General features: G+C 45.1%; 3 protein-coding genes across 5 annotated transcripts; 1 reads left to right on the top strand and 2 right to left on the bottom strand.

The window, feature by feature from the left end:
- Positions 1-5975: 5975 nt before the first annotated feature.
- On the bottom strand, positions 5976-8807 carry LOC120641954 (pentatricopeptide repeat-containing protein At1g80550, mitochondrial-like). Its single transcript, XM_039918305.1, has one exon. The coding sequence runs from the start codon at positions 8668-8670 to the stop codon at positions 7333-7335; it is 1338 nt and encodes a 445-aa protein (XP_039774239.1). The 5' UTR covers positions 8671-8807; the 3' UTR covers positions 5976-7332.
- A 36-nt stretch (positions 8808-8843) lies between these two features.
- On the bottom strand, positions 8844-15196 carry LOC120641953 (probable cyclic nucleotide-gated ion channel 5). Of its 3 annotated transcripts, none has more exons than XM_039918302.1 (9): positions 15004-15196; positions 14328-14499; positions 13330-13421; positions 12217-12790; positions 11323-11535; positions 10493-10788; positions 10182-10293; positions 9825-10061; positions 8844-9742 (listed from the first exon to the last, which is right to left on the bottom strand). In XM_039918302.1, the coding sequence occupies exons 3-9, from the start codon at positions 13386-13388 to the stop codon at positions 9068-9070; spliced, it is 2166 nt and encodes a 721-aa protein (XP_039774236.1). In that variant the 5' UTR covers positions 13389-13421; positions 14328-14499; positions 15004-15196; the 3' UTR covers positions 8844-9067. The 3 variants fall into 3 exon arrangements, with proteins under 3 accessions (XP_039774236.1, XP_039774237.1, XP_039774238.1); XM_039918303.1 differs by having other exon boundaries at positions 14328-14493; positions 15004-15157; XM_039918304.1 differs by lacking the exon at positions 14328-14499 and having other exon boundaries at positions 9068-9742; positions 15004-15179.
- An 879-nt stretch (positions 15197-16075) lies between these two features.
- LOC120641951 (flavanone 3-dioxygenase 2-like) lies at positions 16076-17465 on the top strand. The gene is made up of 3 exons (XM_039918300.1): positions 16076-16494; positions 16583-16904; positions 16981-17465. Exons 1-3 carry the CDS (start codon positions 16127-16129, stop codon positions 17242-17244), a joined length of 954 nt encoding a protein of 317 aa, XP_039774234.1. The 5' UTR covers positions 16076-16126; the 3' UTR covers positions 17245-17465.
- Positions 17466-23229: the final 5764 nt, after the last annotated feature.

Here is a 23229-nt window from a genome sequence, read left to right as displayed (position 1 = left end):
AGTAGTTACTCCAGTCTACAAGTTAGACACCTTACTCACCTCGCTCGAGTAAGCCTTGGATATCCCTATGACATTTACGTCTTGGGCAACCCGACGGGGTTCGTACCTAACTGTTTTGTCTTATGGATTACTCCAGTCCTTGGTAAGGACACACTACTCGCTTGATCGAGTAGTTTATGGATATCTTTACAAATTTTTTCTATTTGGATAGTCCGACGGGATTCATCCTAACTGATTAACTTTAAGGATTACTCCATGTGGGTATTCTACTCGACTTATCGACTAGTTCATACTTATCCTACGGTATCAGATTATGCTTCTGAAGACACACCAATAGGATACAAGCTATGAACAACGACAAGAGCTCACTAAAGATTATAAGAGTTGTTACAAGCAGTCTATTCTGCCATGTTCTTTAGAATTTCCTCCGCAATTACTTCTGATTCCTTACAATATTCTCAGAATTTCTCATCAGAGCAACTGGGAGCTTTTCCTTTAGCTATCGGAGCTAAATTAAACTGAGGCAAGTATGACTTGACAACTCCTATCATATGGGTTAGATAATTCTTGAAAGTAGCCGTCATGGCAGCAAAAATTTTCTGGGGAGCTTCTTCCAAGCGCTCCACCAAGGACTTGCTACTTGACGACTCCTCTTCAATATCAACCACATCTACAAGGGCTTGAGCTGCTGCTATTAGTCGAGTATGGTCTTCCGGAGAATCTGATGGGAAGATATCTCAGAAATTGATATGACAAAGCAAAATCAAGACAAAAGATCGAGTGCTTACAGGCTTGGGCAGTCTGTAGTTGCTTCTGTAGCCTGGAATTTTCTTCTTGAAGTTTTGATCTTTCTTCCTCAAGGTTCTTAATCTGGCGCTTCATGTCACAAATCTCCAGATGATGCTACTGACTTGCTTCATAAAGTTTGTTCCGAGCAGCAAGAGTTTCATCTAGTCATTTGGCAATCATGGCCTTTTGTTCCTCTAAGATCTTCCGATTATCTACAATCTTATATAAAGCATGAGACTTCAAGAAAGATCGATTGGCTACATCCCGAGACATACAAGGCGAATCTGGTCAGACATCAATAACTACTCGACAAAGACAAATAGTGGCAGAAGACTCACCTTGGTAAATTTAAAGCTCCACTGCATACAATCTGCAAGTTTCTTCATGTTGTCTAGAGACAACAGTGGATCATCAAACAATTTCTTTCCCAACTCTTCCTGGGCGGACTGAGGCATAGACTGGAATGGTACCAGTCGAACGGAAGGAACTTTTGACCCTTCCGCTCCACTACTCCTAGATCCACCAGCTTTGAAGGCTCCTTCAACAGCCGCAGGAGTATCAGATGTTTTAGGGCTTGGTTCGCTTGGTTTCTCAGCTGTGCCTGCACTCGGAAAACTGGCAGCCGGGCTCTTGATCAACCCAATTATAGGAGAATCAGGGGCTGATCGACTAGTTCCTTCCGAACCACTCGACACCCAGTTGCGGAAGTCTTGGACTTGATCTTTCTCATGCGGTGAAAGATGTTGGATTCTAGCCAAGCAAAATTCTGAATAAGAAAGCTGAGGCAAACGGGACACAATCAACAAAATATTATATACTTACTGGCTGGCATCGAGACGAGGAATTTTCCTCTGCAACATTGATCCGAGAGCCACCTTTCGTTTCTTGTTGTCGTCAGAATCAGCATTTGTAGAAGTGGGAGGCATACAATACCAGGATTTATAATTCTTTTGCAGAAAGGAGCCAATACTTAGTCAGAAGATCAAAAAATGGTTAACTATAAGTACTCGACATGGTATCCAAAGCACGTACCCAGGCATTCTCGGGAGGATTTTGTGCCGAGAAGAGTGTTGGAAGCGTCAAAGACTTGTCAAAGTTATCGAGTACTTTGCAGCATCTCTTTACTACTTCAGACTGAGCCATTGGTTCTGAGGACATCCCAGTGGGATCCTGCGTACCTTCATATCTAAATGCAGGATGCTTTCGCAGCTGGAGAGGCTGCGTACGGCGACTGATAAATGAGAAGACTACATGATCTCCAGTGACTCCTTTTTTCTTAATAATGGCAACCGCACGAAGAATGGCTTCAACTTGCTTGCCACCAGGTCCTCTACTCGACCAGCTCTCCTAGACTTGGGGGGCACCAGCAGTCCTATCTGGAAGTGGGGATTCAAAGTTCCCAACATGGAATCAGAATTTCTTTCATTCGGCTCCTTGACCCGCCGGATCATAAGCCAAGTACTCGCCTCGGTTCTCAGGTCGGAGTACCAATTCACATCTCCCGACGACGGCGGGATTGGTGGCATTAGGGCTTGGAACAAGGAAGAAGAAATGTTGAGATGGGGGAGAATTCCAAGAAATGCCTCACAGAAATAAGTGAAAATTGAAAGATGCAAGATAGATTGGGGAGTGAGATGGTGTAATTGAATTCCCAAAAACTGAAGAAATCTATAGAAAAAATCTGACACGGGAAGAGTGAGACCACATTCTACAAAATCGCGAAACATAACGGTCTCAAGAGTACCTTTCATAGGGTAATCTTCTCCTTCACCAGTGCGCCATTGGCTCACGCCGTGCTCTTGGAGGAGACTCATACTCTCCAACTCCCGGACCAGTGATTCAGACATCTTGCTTTTACGCCAGCCTGTGGACATATTGGTGATTATTCTCTCTTCAATCTTAGACTTGTTCTTCTTGGGAGCCATCTCACAGTCACTGATTTTAGCTCGGGGGCTACGAGAGGAGCTTTTGGATTTTGACTGAGAAGAGGCAAATGTGAATCTGAGTTTGACGGCGGCCAGGAGTTCAAGGGGTAAAACCTTTAGAGGCTTTCAACCGGCTTTATACGGTCTTCAGAGGTAATTTTGTGAATATTTGGGATGCCAACGGATTCTTCCCTTCTCAGGGAAGATTTCAGTTTTTGCCACGAGTTTACATTGATTCTTAAATCTAAATGGAGGGATTTAAATTCAAGACTTGGGAGCTGCGGGATATGTGCATCAGAGATTTATTTTTTAATTTTTTTGAAAATAAAGAAGGAAAAAAGACTGAAGTGACCCTCAGCCTGATTCTGCGATTCAACATAAGGCTCGGGGGCTACTCCATATGGAGCGCGAGTACTTCGCGCACCATATATGATCAAGATTTCGGAGCTTGAGCATCTCACAGCCTCGGAGCAACCACGACTACTTGGAGGACTACTCGGCGCATCAGAAGGAAGACTCAGAAGCAACCAGAAGGATGTTCTGACTATTTGAAGTACTCGAAGACGCCGTCCAAGTACTCGACGCCTGCAGGACTCGGCTACGAAGAGCTCGGGAGCTTGTCAGACCCGGGACAGCGGGACTGCTCATAGGCATAGAATGTTCTAGAGTAAGGGATAGCTCATGGATGTATCTTACCTCTTTTGTAATTACCCTAATAGGCGTAATACTAGCTGCAATACAAGGAAACTACCCGATCGTGTTGTAGAAGGACTCCAACTGTGCTCAGCTAGGACTTTCCATGTAACCCTGTCTCCCTGGATATATAAGGGCGGGCAGGGACTCCCTCGAAAGACATCTACACCTAAGTCAATACAAACCACCACACAGGCCGTAGGGTATTACGCAACTCGCGGCCCGAACCTGTCTAAATCTTTGTGTTCCTTGCACCATCGAGTTCCAGAGCCGTCGGTCCCTACCTACAAACCCTACTGCTAAGGGTATCCCTGAGCAGCCTTGGCGGTAAACACCGACATGCTTTCTCTATTATTTAATCGAGAGAGGTGTGAAACTCTAGAAATTCGGAAATTATACTGTAGCCAAACCGCGTTAGGCTGAGGTCAGGGTTGTTTTTTCGAACGGTTTTGGCAGCTGGAGGTGTAGAATGTCCAGTTTTGTAGTTCCAAGACCAAAATCGAACGATTCAGATTGAATATATATATATATATATATATATATATATATATATATATATATATATATATATATATATATATATATATATATATATATATATATATACCGTTTCTCTTTAGTTTATATACTTTCATTCATGGAAATGTCGTAATCATAATAAAATGCAGAATAACACTCACATTCCGAACTCCAAAGCTTGTCGGCACATGCACCTTAAGCTAATAGCAGGCCAGCCACAATGTTAGCTAGCCACAAAACGTGCGCCGAGTGGACGACATGCCAAACCCAATAGGCCGCGGCGGATTGATGCACAGCGGTTAGCTCGTCAATCCGGGGAGCCCAGCTGCGTGCTCTGTGCTGCTGTTTCCGGCAGGCCGTTGCGTACGTACACCAACGTCGCCGTCTCCATCACTCGCCGTGTCCGGTCACGGATCACCAGATCGGCCGGGGCTGTTCATCGACCGGCGACCGGCCGCCGGAGCCTGCTACTGCCGTACGCCGTCGCAAGCGTCGGGAGCCATAAGCTAGCTGCCGCTGTCACGCGCGGACACACGATGCGACGACGCCCCCGCTGTCCCGATCGATCGATCGATAGGTGCGAGGTCGTGGTTCGAGCTCGCCGTACCATTTTAATCGCCCCTTTCGATCGGCGCCACGGCCCGGCTGGCTTGCCGGCAGCCTCGCCACCACGGCATCGACGGCCCAAATAGTACATGTCGGGCGTGGGCCGTGCCGGCCGGGCGTCGTGGCCGTTCCGTGTCGGCGAGGTATGGGCGGTGCACGCGCATTGCCTGGCTGTAATTGGCATGGCAGTCGACCCGATCCAAGACCTGACGGTCCAAATCGTGCGTGCGATGCCGATGGATCAGTCGCCGTGACGAACATGGAGCAAACATGGAGAGGGAGAGACATATGCCTAGATCGCGCGCGCAGATTCGATTCCGATTCGACAATGAGGGATCGTCGACGTCCCAGGTGGCGGTCGACAGATCTACCGATCGACCAGTGGAGATGGCGGCCGGCCGGCGCAGCGGTCAATGCTGGCCGAGCGCGCGGCCGCGTTCGTTTCCCACGGCGCCATACGGTGACGCGGCCTCTACCGCCCTACCGACGGTTGCCCGCGCGTGGGTTGGCCGTGCGTGGCCGCGTTGCTATGGTCCCCAACTCGGCTGCCTGCGCACGCCGCCCTGTCGTCCGGGGACAGGATCGTTAACGCACGGCCGCGAGCGCGATCGAGCGGGCGCCGTATCGACCCGGCGGGGCTCGCGTGTCCTTGACATGTCCCAGGCCGTCGGCACGGCGCCATTACTCCGTTGCTCTCCCGGCCGGCCGATACGGACGGCTTCAGCCACGCCCCGGCCCGGACCCGCCGGCCGCCGCCGGCCGACGGGTGGTTTTTTTTTTTTGCCCCCAGGTGCTGCGGCGGTTGATCGGCGAGACGGCGATCGATACGCTAGGCGCGGCTCACCTGCGTGCGTGATCCGTCTCGATCTCAGGCAAGCCGTTTGGCCCCAAGGAGACAGGGCGGTAGCTGCCGGTACGCGCGCCCGCAGACACGGCCATGAGCGCCCTGTAGAGCCTACCGGGAGCAGGGCCGTGCCTACGTGCTCCGTGGCCGGAGGAGGCAGGGGCAGCCGCTGCTGTTCTGGCGAGGCTGTCGACCGTTTGGTGGATAGGTTTGATAAGCATCAAGCACAGCACAGGGGAATGCGTGGGTCTACAAAGTGTACGCCCCGTAGCTAGGGGTGGTAAAGGGTCCAAAATTTTGAACTAGAAAATCTAAAGGTCGGACCCTAAAGGGATCGGGCTCTAACCTTATACAATTTTGAACTAAATAATTTAAGAGCCTTGTTGGGCTGTGAAGAAACCATTAGGACCATGGCCCATTACCACCCCTACCCGTAGCCACACGCCTGTCCACACCACATACCAGCTCCTGGCTACAGAGTCTATCCGTATCGAGGAGAGTCCAACATGATGTCTGCACATTGATGGTCACCTCGATTTAGCTGTGGATTCAACATGTAACGGTGGTTACTGTGTTAGTATTGTAGAAGTCAAGGACATGTACAATTATTCTTCGTATTAGTACATCACAGTTGAGAGGTGGTGCATACAGGAGCAAAACTGTCACAAGACTGCACTGATGCCTTGCTCCAACACACAGCAATTTCATCAGCCAAAAAGCTAAATGAACTAAGGAACTCATGTTCCCCGTTGCTCTTTCCAGCCAAAAACTGGACAATTCAGGTTACCATGTCACAGATCCAGCAAAAAGAAAGGAGAGGCTGCAGCCAAAGGAACATGTAAGCAGCTTCAGAGCCACCAGGAAATCTAAAACAAGTTGTTTGGAAAGAAAAGAAAACCAAAAGAAGAAGAAGATGGAAAACTTTCGGACGGCTTCCAACAATAGTGAGCAAAGCCAGCAATGCAGACTTCCTACATCACTTCCTCTCCTTCCTACTGTGCTACTGAACGCACAGTACCTAGCATGCCAATGTTCTGTTTAATAATTAGGATCACCTGCGTGAAGTCCAAGCTAATTGCTCTAAAACATTTTCGCCAATTTCTTCTTTTCATATGTTCAAAACATATATGGTCTGAATTTCTCTTCATGGGCCTGGATGTTACTCCCTTCAACATGCCCGAGCCTCCAGTTTCTGAAGAATTACAAGGCGCGAGAGAATCCATCCCTGACCAAGCTGCCATCATGTGCCAAATATGTTTTGAAGAGTTACAGTTGACGATCAACTGTGATAACAAAGCTGACGGGTTAGCAGTTTGTCTAATGTGAAAACATTGTTACCAAAGGAGCAACCAAGTGAAGAATTTGCATTTCATCTGAACTTCCATTCCAATTTTGATCTGAATTGGCGAGCAATATGCTAACTTGTTGGAATAAATATGTGCAGCATTCCTGTTACACGATACACTGTCAGGCTGTTCAGTAAGTTGAAACAGTCTGAGCGTGGACATAGTTTTTCAAACTCCCTGAGCTGTGCTTTGTTTGTTCAGTCTTCTTAGTCCTTCAGTTCACTCATGTCAACATGGGTAGGAGCCCCTTGAGCATCTGCTAACCCTTTTTACAGAACATGTGACCATGTTTACCAATGCTTTTCCAGCAATCCATACAAAATCTGTGCTAAGCCCCTGCCGTTACACATATAGCCCAGGGAACAACAACATATTAATTGACAACGACATTATAAATGACGACAATGCAATATGATCCACCCTATTAATTCACTGTAAAAATCCATGAATTAACATTTGATCTCCTCCGATGCCAAGGCAGCTAAGAAACATATATTTGGAACATGAGCATCATCACACCATTGTTTTAATCAGCTTCCAATGGTAAAATTGTAACAAAATGGGAAGTAGGAACATGATAATGCTGCTGTCCCTTTCTAGCCCTCAGAAATCAAAGCACACCATTCAGTACATTATCACTGTCAGACTCCGCTTCTGGCAACTTAGTCCCCAGCTCTTTCCTTGGCTTAGGTGAGAGTCCCTTCGCAAGCATTTCCTCATCATACTTCCTAGCCAAATCCACCATACCCTTTTGCAATAATGCATCAATGAGTGCATTGTATGCAAATGCATCGGGGCTAAGACCCTGCTCTTCCATTGCCTTCCACACAATGAACACTGGCCGAAGGAAACCCCAGCGCCCAAACCTCTTTATGACCATGACATATGTGTCCATCCTAGGCTGGCAACCCCTCTCAAGCATTTTCTCAAACAGCCCGAGGACCTCCTGTGGGCGGCTCAAATACTGAAAAAAGCAATGGTATGTTAGCACATCAGGCTTGCACCCAGTCTTGTGCATCTGCTGAACAAACGCATACCCCTCCTTGAACCTTCCCTCCTTGCAGAATAACTTGATAATTGCATTGAAAGTGGCGGTATTCGGCTTGCAACCAGCATCGACCATCTGTCTGTACAACCTTACAGCAGAATCGACGCCCTGTGCGAGCCCAACCGCATGGATCGCAGTATTGTACGCAACGACATCAATAGGAACGCCTTTCTGCTTCATCTCCTTGAAAATTTTGAAGGCCTTCCACGGCTTGCCTGACTTGGCAAGGGCGTCCATGTATATCGAGTAGGAGTGGAGGTCCTTGGCAACGCCGCGGCGGTCCATGTCGAACCACAGCTGGCGGAGGCGCGCCCAGGCGCGGGTCTTAGCCCACCCGCGGAGGAATAGGTTGTGGGTCTTGGTGCCCAGCGGGAACGGCGGCGGGTCCTTGCCGAAGCACAGGTGATCGGCCTCGTCGACGCGGCGGTGGTCGCAGAGCGCGTCGATGAGGAGGTGGAAGGAGGCCTCATCGCGGAGGCCGATGGAGGCGGCGGTGGATTCGAACGCGCGGACGGCGTCGTCGACGAGGTTGGCGGCGGCGAGGCGGTTGAGTAGGGCGCGGAGCGCCGGGCGGAGGAAGGCGGGGTCCCGCCGCGCGGGGTCGTGGTGGGAGAGGATGAGGGAGGTGGCGAGCGGGAACTCGAAGTGCTTGCCGAGGATGTCGACGGCGCGGGCGAGGGTGGCGGCGGTCGGGGGCAGGTTGGCGCCGGCCGGGGACGCGGACCAGTGGAAGAAGTCGAGCGCGCGGCGCCAGTCATTGGCGTAGAGGGAGAGCGTCTGGAGCACCGCCGCGGCGTCGAGAGAGGAGGGCGGCGTGGGGGAGGAGGCGGGGGCGGCCGCCTGTAGGGTGGAGAAGGGGAGCGCGAGGGCGCGGCGGCGGCGGCGGACGAGGAAGAGCATCTCACAAGCAGAGATGGGAGCCGCTTGCTACGGTGCCGTGACCACAGATGGCAGGGGCACTGGGAAAACCGCACGGAAACGTCCGCGAAACGGGGGAAATTTTTGAGCTCGGCCGCCGGCCGCCGATGTGCGTTGCAGGGAGCAAAAACATCAGGTCACTGGACACAATAATAAAATGATAACTGGATCTGGCTGCCAAACTTGGACCCATAATCAGGCAAAAACTGTAGTTATACATTTGCATTCCTATAGACATCAAGAACATGACCTCCGTTATGGTCTCTGCGTGGCAACAAGCTTTTACAAACATGATCTTCTGCAGCTGTCTTTGAATTTTGTACACAATCTACCGACACTGTAGAGTACAATTACAAGCGAGTTCAGTGCGATTGATTCGTTAGTCAGCGTCATCGACACCAAAATCTGGTTCTGGGGGCTTTGGCAGCCTGACGATTGCGGGGACAGCCTTGCTTCTTAGTCTGTGAACCCCTCTCATGGCGTTGGCCGCAAAACGAGATGCGTAGATGGTCGCCCCAAGGCTAGGGTGGCTACTACTTGGCCTGCTTGCTGCCTCTTCTTCCTTGCGACGCTGCTCCGCCATCTTCCTCTTGTAGTAGCGGCGCCATGCCGCTTGAATGAAGCAGGCGGCCCAAGTCCTCCATTGCTGGGAATAGAATCTGAATGTGTGCTGAACCTGCCTGCTGTGCAGCCTCCTGAACTGACTGGCCACGAATTTCAGCTCCTCAGCGCACAAGGCAAATGCCTCAACCTCGGTGAGTGCCTTGACAGTTCTACTAGAAGCTGGGAAATTAGCACCCGACTTGGGGTCCAATGCCCAGGTGAGTAACTCATCACCACAGAAAGAACCTTCCTTTAGCTGGACTTTGTTAAAGAATCCACTTCGTCCACCATCAGTGGTTACGCTCTCCAAACAACCATGCAGAATAAAATGCATCTCATCCACCGGATCACCTTCTCTCAGGATGAATTCATTTTCAGTGTAGAGTGCAGGTCTTAGTCGCTCGCATATTGCATCCAACAATCGTTCATCCATGTTCTCAAACAAAGGTACCTGCCAGCAGCAAAATTAAAACACAAATAAGTGGAAATCATTAAACAAAGCAGAACAGGTTACTCAACCAGCCATAACTGACCCTTTTAACGAGACCCAAACAGAGATGTCGTTTGATATCCCTCCTAAGATCTTTCGGAAGTGTTTGAACCAAACTTTCTTCATCTACTCCTCTCGTCTCCAACCACCTATATCGTTCATAACGCCTCACTCTTTGTCTGATTTCCGGTGGCAGTGAACGGTGGTGCATCCACTGCTCAGCATCACGTTTCTTAACTCTCATTTCTTCGAGACGTATAGCAACTGATTGGAGATAAGACTGGAAAATATTTAATCAGTGTCAAGCTAAGAAAAAAGGCTGGAAAGCAGAATACATACTAAAATATCACTCTACCTGCATGTTACCAAAAGCAGAATACATACTAAAATATCACTCTACCTGCATGTTACCAATGAGAAGAGCGAAGAGGATTAGTCCGAGCACACATATAAAAATTGAGAATAGCACTTCTCCAGGGTATATGCTTGTTGAAAGCCCTTGACCAAGGGTGCTGTTAAATGGAAACGGAAATTAAGATAGCAAGAAAAAAAAGGCTGTAAAATAGAACAGCTCCTAATACCGGATCTAAAAGGAGTTTCTATTTAGAGCAAGCTGGGCTCATTTTCTGGGCACTGTTCAGCTTCAGAATTATCCAAACAAATTTAAATTCTGCAACGTGAGAAATCTCGTAAACAACAGCAATGAAGTACCTTAGATTTTGCAATCCCCACCAGAAGCAATAACACAATTTTTTGACAAAATTTCCTGGACCAAGTATTCCAGAGACCAGTGCTTGCTGGTAAATGCCAAAGTTGAAAGGATCAGGTTGGTTACCATTGCACAGGTCGAATACTTGGGTACTATTAAGCCATTTATCGTAGTTATCATCCCGAGTATTATTGCAATACAAGTAGCTGCTATTGCATCCACCATTGGGATCACAATTCTTATGCCAGCAGCTATCTTCACGTTGTATGGTTAAAAAGTACCACAAAGTACCTACATTCTGCAGCAAATAATACATATAAAACTACAGCATAAGTCATGGGGAATATGTAAAAAGCTATAAGGTGGTCTCAATGAACAAATGATGATTTTTTTTGTGCAGCAGATAACATGTATGTAGGTCGAGCATTAGTCATGTGGAACATGATTGCAGACATAAATTTATGGGAAACAGTCTTTGATGGACAGTGCTAACAGTGACTGTTTCTTCTATATGAGTCAAGAAAAGATTTTCGAACAATAGTTCAAAATCAATTATATGAAGATGCTGATGTCTAAAATATATGAACACAGATCTCATTTTACATCTTAAAAACTAACATCATAGCTGAAGAGTCAAACAGTTTCTACTGGAGTGTGTAACACAAATTTTACCAAAATTTAGAAAATAACCAGTTATTCAGAATATAAGAATATCTCAGGTAAGATCTCACTGATAATGTAGCCAGAGATAAACTTCATTCCCATTACATGTTCCGATGAGCAAAAAATGGAAATTATACTTGATAGTACATAGCATAAGGAAGCAGCTTACATGACCAGCCAGCATAAACCATAGAAGATAATAAGCAGCACCAGCCCAAGCAGTTTCAATAAAAACACCAGCTGTTCTTTTCAAATCTTTGATCACAGGGAATATTCGAAGCAACCTTGGAATGTACTGCACCAGGACAACCCAGACCAGTGCAGTTTTTGTTGTCCGTACATCTGGGCCATCTGGAATGTGGAGATACCTCCAAACAACAATCTTTGGATCGCCAATAAGATAGTTTAAGGTAAGGTTGGAAATGATTAAAAACAAGAAAGCTTCAGAATATGAATGGAATGATCATGGCCATGCATGCATGTAACAATATCAAGGCTTGATAAAACAACAGTGCATACAGATGCAAGGTAGTTAAGCAATAGTTTATTGCATCCAAAACTTAATGTTTTAAATTATAGTGAGGTATGCATCCAGTACCCACATTGAAGATTGGATTGTGGGGATTAGCATTTTGGAGAAGCTAGGAATAGTGTTTGACTATAATTAAAGTCTTTACTAATTTTGATTCATATTATAGCTTATTATTGTCCCGGCTTTCTACTGGGAGAACGAAACTCATTTCAGCAGAACTTGAACCTTGAAAGCATTATCAGGAACCCTCCTACCTAAGAAAATGCAGGTTACAAAGTTTATAGAGCACAACTTCTCTGCAAATGAAACCAATTTCTAATCATTCTGGAAAAGAAAATAGAAAGTTTTGCTTGCTGAAAATCTGCAATAATATTTTTTTTGAACAATAAAATCTACAATATTTGCCAACATTTAATTCTAACATAACATGACCAAATGAACCAGAACATACAAATGCTGACACACCAATATATGCCCAAAAAATGGTATAGAACAATTATTAGTGCATTGTTTGATGCCAAGGAGGTTTACCTGTGGAAGTGGTAGCAATGCAACAAAGTCCATTGCAAAGTAACTTTTAAAGTACCGCTTTGCAATTAGCATTGGATCAATCACAAGCTCACCAGTTGCAAACACACGAGAAGATGGGGCAACATAAGCAGTGCGGAATTGAAGACACACACGTATAAGGTAGACACAATCAATAATCGTCCGTATTATTGTTGATGTCACTGCCAATTTTTTATCTATGCCAATGCAGTTTGAATTGTTGATGATGGGTAGAAAGAAGAACAGTGGATCCACTGCAACAGCAAATAAGCAAGACACGAAGAAAACCCAGTTCATTTGGAAAAGAAGTTTGTCCTGGGGATCAAATATATTTATCTTATATGATTTAAGATCTTCCGCGAAAGCTGTTTTAGGAGCTCCAGACGTAAGTGACTGTCTAAGTGACTTCAGTCGTCCAGAACCCTTTCGAACCCCTGACAAGAAAGATCTCAGTGCATTAAATGAACCATAACCAAACCCAGGCATGCTGAACCTCAAGGTACTCCTGCCTCCCATTTCAGAAGGTACAGATGACCTAGGACTTGACTCCTCCAGCCTACAGAAAATATCATGATACAACTACAATTAAAAAAAGCTCCAACTGTTGAACACAAAGAACAGAAAAAGCCTATGGAACGAAAAAAGTTTCGGATCTACAATACATTTGATAGAAACATTTACTTCATCACTCACTCAACATGAGGCAATTCTCACAGGTGCGGCCAAAATAATAAAGCTTGTAAAGTGTCAAAGACCCGTTCAAACTACAAATGAGCGCTAGGATAAAAACCAGATTTCTAGGGTACCAAAAGACTAAAATAGTGGGAAAATTTTCTACTTGTTGAAGTTCAAGAATAATTCCTTTCATTCATATAAATTTTTGCCTAGAAAATAGAAGGGAGTAAATGGTAAACTATAGAAGAACAACTTATGAATATTGTTGTAGCCATGCAGTGTACAGAAAATTATCTTTCTGCAACGTGATTTTCAGCACACACAAGGAAAAGGACATTATTACATGAACCATGTGATACTCCCAGAGAGAATTAGAATAGATGTGCAAGCATTGTGAGGTGTCCATAAGAATAAACAAACCTAATAAACCTCTCTCTGTGCCCATCCATGTATTGAGCTTTTTGAGCACTGTCAAACATCCTTGCACAAGTTGGAAATACAACCAAAAATTGCTGAAAATTCAGCCAGGCATGATAAATGAAACAGTTAGTCATGTGAATTATACAGAAGGGATAACAGACACAAAATGCTAAAAAGTACGTATCAAAGAAACTGAGACAATAATTCAACTGGGAGAGTGAAGTTGAAATAATGATGTTGGAGGTTAACTACCATAATAGCACATATAACCTTTCGTATACAAGATAGTTGACTCTACACTTGTAAGTACTGATACGTTCAAAAAATGGTTTCTTTTGACAAACCATGCAACAGCATTTTCTTCTATTCACTTTTGAGTTAGAGCAGACAATTCAGGAATATATGATGCACCCTATGCAAATTTCCAGGATCACATAATGGCAGGATGTATCATAGATACTCTAAACAAAAACACTCCATAAATTAGTGAACCAGGCAGTACAAAAGAGATGCTTTCACTTCACAGCATTACAGCAGATATTCATCTTAACAGGATACATATATACTCATCCACCACAGGCCATTGGACAGCCAAAAAGAAAAAGAAAAAAAATCATACACTTGAAGCACCTACACATATATGCTCAGAACAAATGTAATCACCTGGAATTCTCTCTAAAACAGATCCTGCTCATTACACCATCAATATCAATGTACTGCGGTACTGCCACAAGAAACTGATGACACAGAACTTACATTTCCACCACACACACACGCGACAATGTTCTTTTTCTTATAAACAAGGCTCGCCAGATTGATAAAAGCTAGAATAAAATGATGCAAACAAATAAGTGCCTTTCCATCATGACTCATACTACCAGGACTAGAGATACAGACTCCAAGACAAGCTTTACAATTTTGCATTTTACAGACACTGCACAAATTTCGAAACTAAGGATGGTGAAATGATTGTCAAAGATATTAATACAGCAGCATACCTCTAACTCAATGGAGGTGTGGAGCTAACGACAAAGGGCACGAGAAACCCTCTGCATCACCAAGGAGTGGCAAACCACTTTTCCAGGAATCTATATTCATATCCACCGAGGTTACATGATCTCAGAACTCAGAAGCCAACCACACACCCTGCACGCCAAAATCGCCCTGATCCTGAGACAATTAACCAACAAGGCATAATCAATACACACGAAAACAGTAAAGCTCCTCACATACAATGCATGGGCATACAGAAATGGAAAGCAGGCGTCATAGAGGCAAATCAGTTAGTTCAGGAAACACAACCGTTCATGCATGACACGCTAAAAATAGAACTCTTGAGCAGCCAGCCGTAAGCAAGAGACAGTAAAGCTAAAGGGCAAGCTCCGCAAGAGCAGTCCAGTGGACTCGCCACTGTTCCATTTCCACAACTGGGGGTGCCCCACCAATAGACGGCACATGGCTACGCCTCCGTTTCCCCGGGAGACTAGCAACGACGGTAGCAGGCGAACTGCCGGAATCACCTTCCTCGCAGGGTAATCTAGATCTACACGTTGGACGAGAGGGCACGGATCACAGCTCCCGGAATCGAACGGACGGTTTCACGACGAACTCCGCGCGGCGAAAGGGATCCGACAAAGTATTTCGAGGAAGGAATCGAGAGGGTTGGCAGGTTACCTGGGCAGCGCGGGTCGTCGGCGTCGGCGTGCTGATTCGAGCTCGCAGAGGGGGAGGTTCCGGCGCCGAGCTCGCAGGCCGTGCGCCGCTGGGAGTCGGGGGTTGGGGGCGCGACGCGAGCGAACGAGAGGGGAAAAGGCACGGGGACGGGGAGGGAGGACCGAGGAAGGAAGGAAGGCGAGGCGAGAAACAGTCAACGAGGCCTTCCTTTCCCAGTCCTTCGGTTACTCCGTGTCCGACCGTCACAGCGTGGGCGGGCGGGGCCCCATGGCGGCTGGCGGGCCCACGTCGTGGAGGCCTTGGCTGGATGGGCCGCCAAGGTACTGTTGGGCTGACTTCTCGGGGTTTTTTTTTCTCCATCCAAAGTCGAAGTCGATGATACTTGAGGCCCATCTATCTTTGCTAGGTTATCAGAATGAACGAGTTTTCCTCACACAAAAAAATCAGAATGAACGAGTTGCATTGCTTTTTTTTTCTCCTGAACGAACGGCGCCAGAACGAACGAGTCCCATTTCTTTCTCTTTTTTTTTTGAAAAAACAAAGAACGGCATCCACCGCCCACCGCATCATCATCTCATGGTAATAATTTGTTAACAACCCTTAAAAGTACTCGCACGCTTCCAAATGATCCATGACGCAGGCACTGACATTGTTGCCTTTTCTTTTTTTTCTATTTATATATGGCCCATTCGCTTGTTGTCTACCGGAGTAGGTGAACAATACTGGCATATGAACGCTCGTCTTGTGGCACCTCAATCGTGTACCGTAACCATAGGGTACATGCGTGGGGCCATGGAGAGGTTCGGGGAGCTCGGGTCATCAGGTGACGGCAATTAAGGATAAATATATTGCTATAAGTTGTTTTATACTCAGGTCATCAGGTCATCAGTTTTAATATTTTCTCCATAAATCTGGTTAAATTTATAATATTTAATATTTATTAAAATTGCACTTGTGGCGATCACGGGTGGGGTAAGAGAAGAGAGAGAAGGAAATAGCACACATGCTTCGTCCTCTCATTTGGCTATTTCGCTACCAGCCAAGCTTGCCAACAATACTAGTACTAGCACACTCCCCGTGGCATCTCCATCGTGTAGCCAAAGGCGAGTAGGCGACAAAAGACATGGCGGCCAGCAGCGGCGCTCTCCCCGTGGTGGATCTGGCGCCTTTCTTCACCGAAGACGATAGCGGCGGCGCCGCCCGCGCCACCGCGGCCGTGCGCGAGGCGTGCCTGACGCACGGCTTCTTCCGCGCCGTCAACCACGGCGTGCCGGCGGAGCTCATGTCGCGCGCGCTCCAGCTGTCGGCCGCCTTCTTCGCGCTGCCGGACGACGAGAAGGCCAGGGCCCGGCCGGCAGAGGGGGCCGTGGCGCCCCTCCCGGCTGGCTACGCTCGGCAGCCGGCGCACTCGGCCGACAAGAACGAGTACGTGCTGGTGTTTGATCCGAAGCTCGGGTTCAACGTGTACCCCTCTGAGCCTGCTGGATTCAGGTCAGTCGAAATACAAGTTCACATGTCTAAAACTATTGTTCATCAGGATTTGTAACTATTTTTTTCCCCAAATGATTCACAAATTCAGAGAGGCGGTGGAGGAGTGTTACACCAAGTTCACCGAACTGGGTCTGCTCCTCCAGGAGGTCCTGAATGAGTGCATGGGCCTGCCGCCGGGGTTCCTCAGGGACTACAACGGCGACCGCAGCTTCGATTTCATGGTGGCGCTGCGCTACTTCCCGGCGACGGAGGAGGAGAACAACGGCCTCAGCGCGCACGAGGACGGCAACTGCATCACCTTCGTCATCCAGGATGGCGTCGGGGGACTCGAGGTCCTCAAGGACGGCGACTGGGTCCCGGCGGAGCCCGTCGACGGCAGCATCATCGTCAACATCGGCGACGTCATACAGGTACGTACAGCACAGAGCAACACTGTCCCAAGAACAGATCATGTCGTTTTGATCAAACGTTGGTGGTGGTGGGTAGGTGCTGAGCAACAATAGGCTGAAGAGCGCGACGCACCGGGTGGTGAGGAAGCCGGCGCACAGGCACTCGCTCGCGTTCTTCTTCAACATCCACGGCGACAAGTGGATCGAGCCGCTGCCGGAGTTCACGACGAAGGTCGGCGAGGCGCCGCGCTACAGGGGCTTCGTGTTCAATGAGTACCAGCAGCTGCGGATGAGGAACAAGACCCATCCACCGTCCAGGCCCGAGGACGTCGTCCACATCACCCACTATGCCATAACTTAGTGATTGCGTGATAACAAAATATGTGCTGGTGTTCATGTTAATCTCACTAAAAATATGAACAAGATAATAAATCACAGATGGTTTAGAATGTACCCCGAGATGGGACTAGTGCTGGAGACACTAGTTGCGTCGTTACTAGTTGGAATAGTCATACTATTCGACTGGTCTTGTTTGATGTAGCCGTACGAAATTGATACAGAAAGTGGTTTGCCATTCAGTCCCATGAACAGCCACCAAAAAGTAGACGTAGTTGTCGTTAAGGCCACCGGAATGTAAAGGAGTGTGGATTTTGTGCGCACGGGTTCAGGTGCCCACCCATCAATCGTTCCATTCATTTCAAAAGATGCTGCGAGATTCGTGCTACGTGACGTGTATCCTCCATGCATTTAGATTAATCAGCATGCATTTACCCTGCAAACAACCATAGGTTGATGGGTTGTACGAGTATTGGGGAGACAACTTTTATTTGAAACACTGAACTGCTTTTGCACCCTCCACTACGTGTAGTGGCAAACTGCAGTGTTGTACATGACGTGCAGCCCTTTCCTGTTCCAAATTACATAAAGAACCAGTTGGGTCTGCAGTGTTGCGTGAGAAAACATTCAACGAATTTATGTTTGGGAATATATCTGGTGGAAACTAAATCTTCCTGAAAATCCATGCAAATCACGACAAAAAAGTCATCTAAATTCACCAAAAAATCACACATGCAGACGATATAATGATACACAATCTTGTAAAATATTTTGTCCAAACTCGACTTTGTTTGTGAGATATAAAAATAACAAATTTCAAGCCAAGAAGCTGTCTAGATAATTTGTTAGAAATTTTTTATTTTTATATCTTACAAACGAACTCGAGTTTGGATGGAATATTTTACAAGGTTGTGTATCATCATATCATCTACATGTGTGATTTTTTTCCGTAAATTTAGATGATTTTTTTACCGTGATTTGCACGAGTTTTCACGAAGATCGTGGTTTCCACCAGATTTATTCCCTTTGTGTTTTCACTCTTATTCATGAATGTTCTGACACTGACAGCGACCATAGAAATCATGGGATATATCCTTTTTGGCACCCCGCCCATGCAACCATGAATATACAAAATTTATATTTTCTCCGTTCTTATAACAAAAAAAAACCGACGTGCTTGCCCCCGGGGAAAAGTTGACGATCTAATACATTTACCAGAGGCGTAAAAGAATTGCTAGAATGTTCGAGGACCAAAATCCAAAAGCTTTCTGACGGGAGGCCCCGAAACCATCTAGGGTGTGCTTATTTTTTGGTTGGATATACAAATTAATGAGTTTGCCATATTGTTTGAATTAATGAGTGCTGCCCAATAGTCCTTGAATGCATGTGCGTGATTTGAAAGTGCGCTTCAGATTTTTTTTTAAAAAAATGTGCTTCCTTGCACAGCACTCACGCGGCCACTACGTCCTGTAAAAAAGGTGCAAACCCCCACTACCATCTGAAAAAGTGAACCTCTTCCCCACCCCCAATAAGCGATCGGTAGGTTGGTAGTATTTAGGGGTCCAAAATCGCTGGTTAGCCATTGTGATGATCCTCAATTACCTTTACACGTGCCAACCAGTTGGACGGTGTGCACCTAGCCCCATGTGCATAGAATATTTTTCCAATGTAAAGAGCGTAGTTGTTCGGGAGCAGATGTACGCAGCAACAAACACCAGGAAGTAGTCGTGGATGACCCCTGGACTGCATCGATGGCCATAACACCATAGTTATTGCCACCGTTTATGGGAGGTCATTAGTTGACGATCGTGCGCCGCGGCACCATTGCAGCGAACAGCGCCGCGAGTAGGAACCCGAACCAGTGCACGTGCACCATTAGTTTGTAGTAGCGAATATACATTTGATTTCTACTCTACTTTCTACTCTATTCTTTTTCCCTTTTCGGGATAACGGGTGGTGGGTGGGTGAATGGGCGGGGGTTCACATACATATGCATGTAGAACTAGTAAGACTAAGATTTGGTAAAAATAAGATGCAGAACAATTCTTTAGTGTCTCAAGTTTAGTCATACACGAGGGGAAAATAAAAAATTAATTGACTGTCGTTCTACAACATAGAATAAATAAAAAAACTAATGGCCCGTCCATATTCTTCATCCAACATTATTATCATTTTTTAACCAGTAATACTCTAAAAAAATTGAAAAATGAGAAAAATTGTAACACTTGTGCTCAACTTATATAATTGGTTTTAAATAAAAATTTTGAAAAAATGAGAAAAGTTCTACATAAAAAATTACAAAAAAGAGAATGTAACTCCACTATGAATATTGGGACCTTTGTATTTCTAGATATAAAACTTTGTTATTGTACACTGTATATTAAGATACATAAAAAATTATAGTCACAAACCTTTAAATTTGGAAAACTACAAACTTTCTGTTAGCACATTAATAACTTTGTAATTCTAAAAAAACTTTCAAATATGAAAAACTAAGAAACTTTGTACTAGTATATTAATAACTTTGTAGGTCCAAAAAAATTTTAAATCTAAAACTATAAACTTTGTACCGTAACAATAATTTATTAGTTCGAAAACTTTCCAACATGAAGCTTGAACTTTTTACTATCACATTAATAAACTTTATTGGCTCTAAAAATCTTTAAAATATGAAGGTATGATCTTTGTACTTGCATACTAAAAAAGATTGTAGTTCCAAAACTTTGAAAATATGAAAGTACGAACTTTGTACGCGCACACAAATAAACTTGTAGTTCCAAAACTTTCAAATCTAAAACCAAGTTCTTTGTATTACCGCAGTAATAAAATTTGTAGCTGCAAAAGATTTGTAATCTGAAACTATAAACTTTATACTACCACGGTAATAAACTTTGCAGCTCCAAAAACTTTTAAGTCTGAAACTATAAACTTTGTACTAGCACAATAATAAGCTTTGTAGTCCCAAAAATTTTGAAATTTGAATATATAAACTTAGTAGTAGTACAGTAATTAAACTTTAGTTCCCCATTGAAATCTGAAACTATAAACTTTGAACTAGCACACAAAGAAACTTTTTAGTCCCAAAAATTTCGAAGTATGAAACTATGTTCTTTGAATATGGGGTTGTTAATGGGTGCGCGTTCACTGTTGTGCGCTGCTAATGAATGCTCGTTGGTGGTTGTTGCTAGCGACTTGCAAATATATTTTATATTTATTATACTTCGTAAATGTCCTGCTAGCTGGGTGGTTAGGTGCGTATCTACAATGCATTTCCACTTGCCAAATAGTGGGTGTATAAAACAAGCTGCTAGCTTAGATAATTATTTTTTTATATTTTCTAATTTCCAAGATTTTTGTTGTATTAGTTACAAGCTAACATCTATGATATTTTTTCATGCTTACTTCTGTCTGAAAATAGCCCAAAAGACACTGTTTAATAGGAATTTCATAAACTTCTGAATCACATATACAAAACTTTGCACTCGATTTCATACAACTTTCAAAATCATGTACTACATGTTTTATGTCCTCAACTTTCATATTACATATTTCGAACGTCAAAATATGCTAATTAGAAATAAAGTATTTTCAACTTTTGAGGTATATATTTGAGGTTTTATAGTTGAACTTGAAAAACTATTGACTCATACATCTAAAATATTTTACATTCTTAACTCTAAGTTTTCATATTTCAAACTTTACGTTTGAATATGAAAAACTTATTAGCAAGATATGAAAAAGTTTTCTATGCTTCTAACTTTCAATTAGCATATTTCAATCTACAAAAATAAATATATCTACATGATTGAAGAAAGGAGACTGTGTTTAGTCTAAAAAGATAATCTCGGTTGTAGTGTAGTGTTATTGTTCATAAGATACCCTATTGTGAGAATGGTACAAAGCAATATTAAGGCAATGATACCCCATTGTAAAAATTTTAGTAAAATAAATTCTGAATTTTGCATCCCAAAATTAGAAAACTTTCTACTAACATGTTATAAACTTTGTATTCTCGTGAACCCAACTTTACTCTTCAAAAATATGGAACTTTGTGAGAAAACATTCAAAACTTTATCCTTTTACATCTAATACTTTATAATTAAAAATCTTTGCATTCCCATATTGGGAACTTTGTTCTAGCCTATCAGGAACTTTGTATCTCTCGGTTCTAAAACTTTATCTGAAAAAATGTTATTGCCCTAAACATTAGAACACATGAACTTTAGAAATATAACATTACTAACTTTGTACTCCAAACTCTAAAACTTTGTAATTACAACAAATTTAGCATCCAAAAATAGTATGCATGAATGATTGGGGAAAAGGACACTGTGTTTAGTAAAAACAAAAAATAACTAAGTCTGTGTTTAGTATAAACCTTTTATTCTAATCTTTACATTCTATATTCAAGGGATTGTTGCTTGCACATTTCAAAAATATAGTACTTATGGAAAAAAACTTTATAATTCCAAACTTTGCACTATAAATATATGGAACTATGTACTGCCAAAATGTAAACTATGCACTCCATGCTACAAAAATTTACATATATTTGAAGTTCTACAGATGGTGCTTTATAGTAGAATCTTGAAAGCTTTTGCCTCTTATATGGAAAATTTTAATAGAATACCTAGCTTCGAATGCATATATTTGAAAATTTAATACTCGTATTTGTGAAAAAAACTACGAAGCATATAAAACATCACATGTCCAAACTTATATAGTTCCATGCTAAAACTCTAAATTGACTACTTGAAAACTTTGAATGCAAATATTGAGAACTTTCATATCATGTATATAAAAACTTTAGAAAAATGATTACAAAAGTAATAAATATATCAAGCCATGAAATAAAAACTTTGAACCCCTCAATTCACAACACTAACTAAACTTGTATGCCTAACAAAAAAGAGTTCCATGTCATAATGTGGAGTTTTTTTTTTTGGAGGAGGGCACAACTTTGGGCAGATATATTGAAAACTTTGCATCTAGATATGTAAAACTTTGAAATTAGTGTACAATAGCTTTCAGCAGATATTTATTTTGACCTAAACTAATTTATTTTAGGACCCTCATCACAAAATAAACCGGACCCTTACACACATCGCCGACGAAGTAGGCGAAGCGGAGTGCGCGACGAGCACGGCGCGGCTGGCTGCTCGACTCCTGCGTCGACCAAAATACGGTGGAGCTCGGCGCGGCGGCTGCCTCCTCGTCTCCGTCTTACTCCCCGACGAAGCAGGCAAGACGGAGTGCGCGGCAAGCTCGGCACGGCTGGCTCATCGACTCCGCGCGTCGACCAAAATGCGGTGGACCTCGGCGCAGTTAAAGATGGCAGCGGATCGGGTTCGGGGCGGATATCCGCGGGTTTCGGGTTTGCGGGTTTCGGGTTCGGGTTCTATTTTTCACCCGCAGATTTGCGGTTTCGGGTACCCGAAACATTTCGGGTTTGGGGCGGATTCCAGATTTAACCCGCGGAGCTCCATTGGGGCCCCAAAACTTGGCCCAGTAAAAGCCCATCTAGCAACCCTAGCTATATAAACCCAAAATCTCATCCTTACCCACCCACCCCACCCGCCCGCCCACCGCCGGGGCGTCGCCCCGCGCCCCAGCACCACGCCAGTCGCACGGCGGAGGCCCCCGCCCGATCGGGCCCCGCGCCCGCGCTGCGCACGGCGGAGGCGCCCGCCCGGCCACGCCCCGCGCCCGCGCTGCGCACGGTGGAGTCGCCCCTCCCGGCCTAGCCCAGTGCCGGCGCCCCGCACGTTGGAGGAGCCCGCCCGGCCGCGCCCCACGCCGGCGCCCCGCAGGACAGGCACCCCCCCCTCCCCGGCCACGCCCCGCCGCCGGCGGCGGTCTTATCGCCGCTGAACGCCGACGACATCTTCCTCTTGCTGACGCTTCTGCTGCCGCTGCCGCTGGAGCTGCGAAGAGAAACAGAGGCCTGGGGCCTGGGGAGCTCTCGTGCCGTGGCCTCCTTCTCGTGGTCGTCGCCGGCACGAGCGCTCGA

The sequence above is a fragment of the Panicum virgatum genome, chromosome 7K (genome assembly GCF_016808335.1).
Source record: "Panicum virgatum strain AP13 chromosome 7K, P.virgatum_v5, whole genome shotgun sequence".
In the NCBI taxonomy this organism is placed as follows: Eukaryota; Viridiplantae; Streptophyta; class Magnoliopsida; order Poales; family Poaceae; genus Panicum; species Panicum virgatum.
The sequence above is the reverse complement of the archived record's forward strand: the minus strand, read 5'-3'. Positions and strand labels throughout refer to the sequence as shown.